General features: G+C 35.5%; 1 protein-coding gene across 1 annotated transcript; it reads right to left on the reverse strand.

The window, feature by feature from the left end:
• Window positions 1-1279: 1279 nt before the first annotated feature.
• MANEA (mannosidase, endo-alpha) lies at window positions 1280-10628 on the reverse strand. Its single transcript, XM_010006320.1, has 4 exons — window positions 10064-10628; window positions 5119-5228; window positions 2727-2803; window positions 1280-2087 (listed from the first exon to the last, which is right to left on the reverse strand). The coding sequence occupies exons 1-4, from the start codon at window positions 10611-10613 to the stop codon at window positions 1451-1453; spliced, it is 1374 nt and encodes a 457-aa protein (XP_010004622.1). The 5' UTR covers window positions 10614-10628; the 3' UTR covers window positions 1280-1450.
• Between the last annotated feature and the right edge of the window lie 244 nt (window positions 10629-10872).

Consider the following 10872-nt stretch of genomic DNA (forward strand, 5'->3'; position numbering starts at 1 on the left):
TGCTGAAATCAATGGAATTCCAGTGGTCACAAGTTCCAGCATATGAATTAAAACAGAGGATCAGCACCTTGTATTTAAATAAATAAAATTAAAAAAAACCCAACAAGACACTTTGCTACAGGTTAAACACTTGCTGCAAATAAACAGTGCAATTTATACTATTCCAAAGTTCAGGACCTTTCTATGAAGTTGTATAAAAATGTCAAAACCAGGATTAGTGAGGAGACACATTTGTGTAACTTGATCCTTTCAAGCTTCATTAAGAAAAAGTTAATCATCACAGCATTTGAAAGGTTAGATTCTTAGGTCAGAAAGCACTAATTTCCAGACTCTCCACAGTATTAAAGGTAGTGTTGGAAGGGAGCTTATCGGAATGATAAAAAGATTTTAGTATCTATTATTCTGAATCCTGGAACAACTAAATGAAAAATTCAGATTTCAAATGAAAACAATGGATAGTTACTATCATTGCTAGCAAACTAAACTGCTTCTAAATCAGAAACAAAAAAAGCATTTCCTAAAATAATATTTATTGTAGGACTAGTAAGGTATTAGTTTTAGAATTTTTAAGCATCTTAAAACACATACCAGATCTGTGTCTGCAAAAAACATACTAGATCTGTGTCTGCAGTTAATTAGCAGACAATATATAGCACTGAAGTTTTAGTATATTTTTTGCATGTGAAGGGAATTTTTTTCTCCTTCAAAAAATCTTTTCTACTCTCAGTTTCAAACAATTAAAAGAAAATAAATTCAAAATATCATAGAAAGAACTGTTAGTGGTCAGTACTGGTCAGTATCTAGTAATCTGCAAAAGTCTGTAACACATACTGAACAGAATGGAAGTAAACTAGAAGTCTTTCAGCAGTTCTTTGGAACAAAATTTTTCAAATACCTTTTTTTTTTTTTCTTTTAACAAAACACACTAGTATTGCATCACATAACTCTTCAGTGTTTTTACCACAGGCCACTCACATGTCAATAACTCCCTCTGTGCAAAGCATTAAAAACAGTAGATGTAAATTATTCCACACACTACAGACATGCAGCCTGCAAGAAGCTATTAGGATAAAATAGAAACATAAATATAAGAATATAGGAGGTCAGGTAACTACGCCAAATTTTTGTTCTCCTTTGGTCATGTGGAGTTCTCCCACGCAGATGTTCTGGAAGGTCAACATGCAAGTTATGAAGTTAAAAACAAGAACCCAAAGTCCTAATATTTTCCCTGAATACTCTTGAACTACAATATCCAGTAAGACAGAAATGCCTATATTGTCATCATATTTTCACTCTTCAAAATTCAAATTCAGTAGTAATGCATATACATTCAAGAAATATAATAATTTAAATATACTTAAAATAAAGACATTTAAGAATGGATTTTTCAGCTCCCAATTTCTTTCTCAATGTGGTCATTGCATGAGGATACAACTGGAGCAGCAACAGCTCACATAAGCCACTGCTCTTGTTCTTTTCTGTACTTCTCAGACCACTTCTGAGTAAGCTCTAGGTAAATATTTGGTTTATGAGGCTTATAGTCAAGGTAAACCATCTGTCCAGTCCGTTTGGGGATAGCTTTTTCAATCTGAGTTCCCTCATGCCATTCATTAAAAGATGTAATAGAAATAATTTCTGGTCTCACTAGAAGGGCTGCACTGAAGGCAGTCTCATAGTACTTCCCGTTGACACGATTACGGGTGTTGTGGTTGTTCCATGGTCTGATACTGGTATCAATATATCCTGGCCCCACACTTGGAATAAACATTAAGTTGTTACTATCACAAAAGGCTTTTAAACTTGCCCAGTTATGATGGGATGAGCCATAGGAGAAGCCATTGGTGGCAAAGTACGTGTACATTCCATCAAAGCCACTTCTGTGAATGTCATGCTTGTGTCTTTCTTCTACAAGAAGTGCAATGAATAATGCATCATACGGAGTATTTCGGATAGTCTGGGATCCAGACACAGTCAACAGATTTGCCCATATTTCAGGAAGTGTTACGTAAGAATCGTAAACATAAAACATAGGAAGGTATCTGCCTGTGCTGGTTTTATGTCTGTAAAAGGCCGGGTGGCCTCCATATCTATAAAACAAACAAGGATCATTAAGACAAAATTTGCCATTTGGAAAATACTAATCTATAAAGACAGTGCATGTGCTTCAAAACATAGCAATTCCTATTCATTTTCAGTCCAGTGTTTGCTAATAATGAATCTGCAAATTACTACAAATTAGTAACTTACTGTCAAACTGCACTATTAGTTTTCTTAGAAGGGGAATTCTCCAATATGAAATCAGACAGTCTAAGCAGCATTGACAAACAAAAAAAACTAGCTGCTGTACAGAATTAGACAAGCTGAATTAACATAATTAGAGGTCAACACATTAAAGCTCTAGCTGCTAATTTGTTTCTATAAAAATGTATCTTTAATTTATAAACTAAGTAGCTATACATTAACTGCTTTAACCTGAAGCATTATGACTTGTGATACTAATGAACATTGAAAGCAATTAACATTTGAGTATCTATGTAAAATTCACCCTTCAATATTTAAAAAACAGCCAGAGTTCTGTATCACTGAAATATGAACAAAGTTTCTTACCATTTTCTTTGATCTCAGTACACATTTCTATATATTTTTCCAAGCTTTAAATAATACACAGAAGTCTCCGAAACCAGTGTATATCAAACCCCAAAGGAACCCATTCTGAAATCACTCACCTGTCAATGATGTATTTGACATTGTGGTACATACTGCGATCATCTCTGTCTTTGTAAGGTTCAATATGAAAAGTGACCTGAAAGATGAAAAGGTAAAATGCTACTGAATACACAGGCCTCATGTGTTATACGAAGCAAGTACCAGTCACAGTAAATAAAGCTCCTTACAGAACTAACATTTCCATTTGTCTATATTGAGAAAAATCCAACTCTAATTCAATTCCTGCACTGCTAAGATTAGGAGCTTCAGATCCAAGGAAGTCTGATAATAGAGTATACGTTTAGTTTTTTACATTGAAACAAAATACTAGTTTTGTTTTCCCCAGGCTACAGTGAGTAGCAAGTATGCTTCAGAAAACTTTAAAAACTACAGAAGCTAAAAGTTGAAATAAAATATTGCCTACATGACTGTCAAAGAACTGATTAACCAATAAAACTCTTTAATATTGAATTTCTAAACAATGTATTTAATTTGTTATAGATGATTCTCCAAGGAGAGTTTTCGGTGTCAAGACTTTAAGATACGGGATATGAAAAGTTTAATTTAAAATTTTATAGATTTATCAACAGCAATAAACTCTTGGAACTAACTCTATAATCTAATGTACCATTACTGCTCTGAATTTCAAGCTTGAAGGTAGTGGAGTTATTTAACCTATACATCTAAAATAGTTTCAAGGTAAAAATGCTACTCTTCAAATATTCAGTTAAATGGAAGAGTATATTACATTAATAAAAAACACTCATTTTTCAGAAGCAATTCTAGAGCAGAATGCACTTAATAAAGTCTCCAACAACTCTGCAACAGTAGCAAATTTCCATTGTAGAGTCAATATCCGTATCTATTAGGTACAAAATACAGAAAAATACAGTGTTAGACTAAATCACTAGGACTGACAGGACAGGCTAAAGAGCACTAAAATTTAATTTCCAACTATCAAAGCCAGTCGAATCAGAAGGATGCATATTTTAGCAGACTTTTATTAAGCAGACATAATAGAAAAGTATTTTCTATGTTGGTTTTAGTCAACTGACATTCCTAATGCTTAACCGTATTAAGTTACTAGTGCAAGAATGTCTAAAAACAGGACAGTGAAGGTAGCATTCCCTGGTAGTATCTATACTTAATGTCTGTATTCTGGTAATTATACCAAGCAATAACAACAGTTCCATCCATATCCCAATCATTACCATACTACTATATGCATTTTCCTCAGTTCCTTTAAGAGACTTGAATGTGAACAAGTTCTTCTAGTTGGCAATAAAAGCCATCACATGATCTGTAAGTTTTGGGGAAAGATAATAGTTTTCCTTTTTAATAATTTACTATTATGTGTGTGCAACTTACGTCACATAATGCAATTCCCACAGCATTTTTCACAGTTTCAAAATTAATTCTGTATCTCAATTAACCTTCCTACTTTCCTCCTGCTTGTCAAACAATCTACAGTTGCTATTAGTGACAGGAATTTTTCCAAGAATCTGCAACTTTCAGGAGCAATTAAAACAAGAGCAGATGAACAGGTTGTATTTTTGGCCTCTGTGTAGACAACACCCTCCAGAGGTGAAACATATACAGATATTCAGATAGTTTAAAAACTCAAATTTATTACTTGGCAAGACGAGAAGGCAATGCATGTTTTCTTTATCCAAAGGGAAAACATAAGTTTTGTTCTAAAAATAAACAAAATCAAGGCATGATTTTAGATTCTACTGATCAATCCATGTAATTTTTAATTTATTTGATATTTCACCTATTTCAGGAAGCCAGTAGTTTAGCCTTTCTATCCAGCAACTTAGTCAGAGCAGCACCTCTCTGACCTTATTGTCCAAGGGTTCACGATACCTTCTCGAATAAAAATATTTATACAAACTAGAACTTCTGAACCTTTAGCAGTCATAAATGCTTGCTCCTGACCTCTGTGATAAGATGCCAGGCAAGTTATGTGATAATGCAAAAAGTAAGGCTAGTTTTTATTCTTTCTAAAAGTTCCTTAGTTTACATATTGTATTCCATAGTACTTTGAAATATGTAATGCCTCCTTGAACTCCTTAGACTCATCTGAAAACAACATATTGTTTCCTAAAAAGAAAAAAACAAGTGCCCAACACCATAAACTTAATTATGTGAGCTTTAGATTTGAACCAAATCAGAGAAAATGCAGATTATATTTATTCTAGTTATAAGACAATATTTCTTAGGTTTTATCAAAATGTAGTGTAATTCCAAGGGCACTTATACCTGTTTCTAGGACGTAAAAGAAGGGCAGTGTAACAGGAGACAGAAAGAGAGGCCCTCCTAATATGACAATCCTCTCTGCTGTACATCATGAGTCAAATGGTGTAGAGTTTCCTATGTAGTCCTAGTTTATGCATCAAAAAAATACTTTACCTTTAGATTATATTTGTGTGCATAATCCAAAATAACAGGCACCAAATCATCAGTTGGTTCTCCATTTTCATCAGCCATACCCGGTGGGTACCATGAAAGCACTATTACACCTAAAACCACAAAACTTAAGTTTTAAATCGTATTAACATAGAACTTGTAAGCTATAACTTTGTAATGAGTTACAAATATTGTTTGATGAGAAATGTACATAATATAAATGAGAATTTCAAATTACTTTTTAACCAATTACAAACTCTCAGAATTCTCAGAGTGGATTTTAACTTATTTGTTTAAGAGACAACAAAGCAGTGGTAAGACCATCTGTCAAAAGAACAGATCTGTGCTCAGTGTCCCAAGCCTAACACTTAGAGCCATACCCTCCCACTTTTCAGCACACTGTCCTAGCATCCAGGTTGTACCAAGAGAGATGAGAGCTTTACATGCAATGAAAAGAGATTCTTACTTTATGAAGCTTAATTCCCCACCACATTTCTGTATTGTAACTCTGCTTCTACTACAAAACAACTATTTCATACTAGAAGCAGTGATTGTAATTCCATAACCTTCCTTCTTGCTAAAAGCAGTTACTATAGTGTAATCCCCACTTACATGCATGTGAAATTAGTTTTTTAATTCATTACCTAAAACAACACTTAAGGAACTCTCTGTAATTTAAGGATGCTATTATTCTTGTCAAAAAAGGTGACAACAGATACCATGTCTCTATAACTGTAAATTTACCTGATGCACCCCATGAATGCAAAATAATACATACCTCTTCAGCAAGCTAAACATTTTACTTCTAATTTAAAATGCTGTCAGATAAGTAAGTTAGACATGTTAGGTGTGTAGCTGGAAATAGTATCAGGTAGAAGGTAAGACAAAGAAATACAGGAAATACTGATGTAGAAATATTTTCCTAACAATACCATTTTAAATGACTGGAAGAATAAATCAATGTGATTTTTAAAAATTATGTAAAGATGTAAGTATACCAGTTGGGTCACTGAGATAGAGAAGTATATACTCTAAATTCCATCTGTTTTACTAACATTGTAACATTTCTGACTGACAGTTTCCAAACAAGTCCAAAATTATGAAAAAGAAAGCATAGAGAGAATACACAATCATCTTCTAACAGCTAAATCAGAAATTTCAGCTCACTATATATAGAATTGAGTTCAACTACCCTCAGAATATTCTCTCCTCATGTTAACAAAAAGACAACTACAAATAACAGACTGTGAAACAGTCTTCTCAAGGACAAGAAAAATGCACCATGTTACTGCATTTTATCACCTTATCTGTTATTTCACACAAAAGAAAAGCACTAATTTCAAGTAACTAAGATGTAAAGAACAAGTAGAACAGCAACAACAAACTCAGGCTACAGTCAAGGTGTGTTGAATACAACATCGGTCAAGACCCTCATAGAATCATAGAATCTTAGGGGCTGGAAGGGACCTCGAGAGATCATCTAGTCCAACCCCCCTGCCAGAGCAGGGTCACCTAGAGTACATCACACAGGAACTCATCCAGGTGGGTTTTGAATGTCTCCAGTGAGGGAGACTCCACAACCTCCCTGGGCAGTCTGTTCCAGGGCTCTGTCACTCTCACAGTAAAAAAATTTTTTCAGATATTCACCTTGAACCTCCTATGCTCCAATTTACACCCATTACCCCTTGTCCTATCACTGGTCATCACTGAGAAAAGCCTAACTCCGTCCCCCTGACACTCACCCCTTACATATTTGTAAACATTGCTGAGGTCACCCCTCAGTCTCCTTTTCTCCAAGCTAAAGAGACCCAGCTCCCTCAGCCTTTCCTCATAAGGGAGATGTTCCACTCCCTTAATCATCTCTGTGGCTCTGCGCTGGACTCTTTCAAGCAGTTCCCTGTCCTTCTTGAACTGAGGGGCCCAGAACTGGACACAATACTCCAGATGTGGCCTCACCAATGCAGAATAGAGGGGGAGGAGAACCTCTCTTGACCTACTAACCACACCCTTTCTAATGCACCCCAGGATGCCACTGGCCTTCTTGGCCACAAGGGCACATTGCTGGCTCATGGTCATCCTCCTGTCTACCAGGACCCCCAGGTCTCTTTCACCTACACTACTCTCCAGCAGGTCAGCCCCCAACCTGTACTGGGACATGGTGTTGTTCTTCCCCAAATGTAAAACTCTGCACTTCCCCTTGTTGAATTTCATCATGTTTCTCCCCGCCCAACTCTCCAGCCTATCTAAGTCTCTCTGAATGGCAGCACAGCCTTCTGGTGTGTCAGCCACTCCTCCCAGCTTAGTGTCATCAGCAAACTTGCTGAGGGTACATTCTATACCCTCATCCAGGTCGTTGATGAAGATGTTGAACAACACCGGTCCCAGTACCGACCCCTGTGGGACTCCACTAGTCACACACCTCCAACCAGATTCTGCCCCATTGACTACAACTCTCTGACTCCTTCCTTTCAACCAGTTCCTAATCCACCTCACTACCTGATCACCAAACCCATACCTGATCAACTTATCTACAAGGATGCTGTGGGAGACGGTGTCAAATGCTTTACTGAAATCAAGATAAACCACATCTACCGCTCTACCATCATCTATCCACCTAGTAATTTCCTCATAGAAGGCTATGAGGTTAGTCAAACATGATTTACCCTTGATAAAACCATGTTGACTGCTCTTGATGACCCCCATGTCCTTGATGTGCCCTCCTCTTACCTTTAGGAACAGGAAAAAAATTAGGAAACAGGAAAAAATTCAGGACACAGAATTGGTCATGAAGGAACCTAAATACATGTCTGCATTGGCCTTTCCCTGAGAAAGACTACTAAATGTTTTCTTTCTTGTGGTTAAAAAACAATGTTATTTACTACTTCAGGAGATTAAAAAAGGATGGACTTGATGCCAAAAACAATAGAATAAACATGTTCAAAACCAGAGTAGAAAGTTCAAGACAAATTGAGAACTTCAAACTAGACTGCTGCAAAAATAGACTGGTGCAAAAAATCAAATGTCACTGAGCAATCTGTGAAATACTATCTATTGTATTAATCTGTTAAAAATTAAGAAATTAATAAGTAAGGAAATAATTGTAAAATAGAAGAATAATACAAGGAAGCACTGCATGAGACTCCTACTGCTCCAGTCTCTTACAGCTTTGATCATTACATAATAATGGCTGAAAGAACTACTTATATTTTTCTGGTTTTTAAGATTCTTGATAAAGCCTCAAAAAAGGCTAGATGAAAAATTACCTGACAGAATGTATAATGCAGTAATGGACTAGTCATTGACTAGGAGACAAAAAAAAGAATATGTAAATAATCTCATAGTACACAAAAAAAGGACCAATGTATAATTCTTATAGAAAAGACACAATATTTGAAGAAACGACCTGAGAAAAAAAACAAACTATTTGTTCCATTGGCCAAACCTAGACAGAAGAGAACAAATTAAAGTATTCCCAAATCCAGAAATCAATAATTGCAGAAATAAGTAACTTTTGACAAGTATCAGTAATATGTTACAAAGAGTATGTCACAGAAAGCTTGGAACTATTCATTCACATTGCTGTATTATTAAAGCTGCTAAAAAAAACTACCTTAGATTGCAAAGCATTTTTCCTAGTATTTGGTGCCTTTTGCACCAGCAGTTCAACTTTGTTAGATATTTGTCTTAAAAGGATTAGAAACATCACAGACTCTTCAAAAGCTATAAGCGCCCTCTGTGCTTTCACCATGTTATAATGCATTATTTTGCTTTAGATATGACTAAAAAAGTTCTTACTGGCAACTAATACCCAAGATTTCTCTGCAGCAGTTTTCCCACTGTTGCTGTTTTTTTCTGCTAATGGAGTTATCACATTACTGAAAAGGGTGAGAAATTTCCTATGTTTGTATTAACCTGTGTACAAAACAAAGGTTTAGTTAACAAAAAAAATAAATTTAAAAAATGGAGAAAACAATAACCAAGCAGAAACATTATACAAGTAAACAGTACTAAAGGAAATATAAGCATTTCATTCACCTAATAATTCAGGTTTGATGTGATTCAATTCAAGGTGATCAGCACTCAGAATGCTATGAGCTCTGGTCATGTTGCTCCATCTACATTTACAGAAGGTGTTCAGACACTAGTAACAGCCTATGTGACTGCTTATTTTGAAGAAAATGGACATAAAAAGGACCTTAAAACCCAACAACAAAGAATGACAACAAAAATACACTGAACATTCTTGCATATATAGTCTGTCTTATCTAGAGAAAGGGAACATGAATTTGTATTGGAAAAAAAAACCACTTTGGACAAAGAAATAAACTGTAATTAACTACATCAAAAAAATTGTACCTGACCGGGTTCAAGGTTTGAATTAGACATTCCCATAGCTAATGAGAACACCTATAAATACACTACATAAAATATAAATTATATAAAAGCTATAATCCTACATGCTCTTTGACATATGAAGTAATATGTAGTTGTTACTACACGCAAAGAATTCAGAAAAAAACATGTTCCTATTTGAACATACTGCTCAGTAACAATGTTAACTGATTTATTGATGATAACATGATTTACTGAAATGTGTTCTTAAAACTGCAGAATTCATCTCCAAAAATAAAATACAAAGACAATATATCCTAGCAATGGTTTCTCTATTTTCTACATGTTGTCAGTGCTTACCAGTAAGTCATGAAAGACATGCACCTATAGGATTACAAATATTGCTTCTTACATTCCTGTGCTCTTACAATCATCAGACACAGCTCTGAAGATGTAGGTTTATGCTGGGGTTTAAAACTCAGAAATACAGAGACATTTACTAGTTTCAGACATTTCCAGAATTACACAGGAAAATGAAGGAATGGGTCAGTTGTGTTTGTTCACATACTTAAAGCTGGATAAATCAACAACATGCTGAAATGTTAAGATTTATTACCAGTTGAGGCTGAACGCATTTGTTTCATGTGGGCTTCTATGACAGAAGGGTCTTTGGAACTGTAAGATCCAAGTTCAGGATAAAAGTTGGCCCCAATGTCCTCAGGAGGATTATGTCTTCCCTTTGGATAATTGTTCGCAATTTTGGGATCCCAATGTGGCAACAAGGGATGATTCCAGTGAATATATTTTCCATCAAACTGTGGATTACCAAACCAACTATAGTAGAATATGTGAAAGTTATAATTAGGAGAAGACAGCTCTTCTTCCAGCTTGTTTGCAGGAGGCATAGAAGCTTTCATAGTGTTGGCCGCAATACTATGCAAATTACTGACGTGTGTTACAGTATCTCCTTGAACCCTGTTTAGTGAATTCTGTTTATTTTCTAAGAGCACTGTCCGTTGTTGAAGCTCAGGCAACAAACCAAGTCCAAACGGATCCCCAAATCCAGCTCTGTCAGGTCTCAGAGTCTTCAAAGCCATCATTATGGAGCAAATAAACAAAATAAAAAGCAACAAAATAATGCATGTTCTTCTGCGAAATCTTGCCATGATGTCATAGTTCAGAATCCAAACAGAAGGATTTTGGCCACAACTGATCAAAAGACAAATAATTTAAAGTTAGATTTCTTATTACCTCATTTGACAGTATGAAATGCTTAATAAAGTTTCTACATAACATAAATAATATGGAGACAAATGTGACACACAGACTGCATAACTAATTGCCCTTTGCGGGCGGGGGGAACTAAAGGAGCCTGGGACAAAAAAACATTTCTGCAGTTTAGAATCTGTGTCAGGTTCTGAGGTT

Source organism: Chaetura pelagica, unplaced genomic scaffold (genome assembly GCF_000747805.2).
Source record: "Chaetura pelagica isolate M959 unplaced genomic scaffold, ChaPel_1.0 scaffold399, whole genome shotgun sequence".
Taxonomy (NCBI): Eukaryota; Metazoa; Chordata; class Aves; order Apodiformes; family Apodidae; genus Chaetura; species Chaetura pelagica.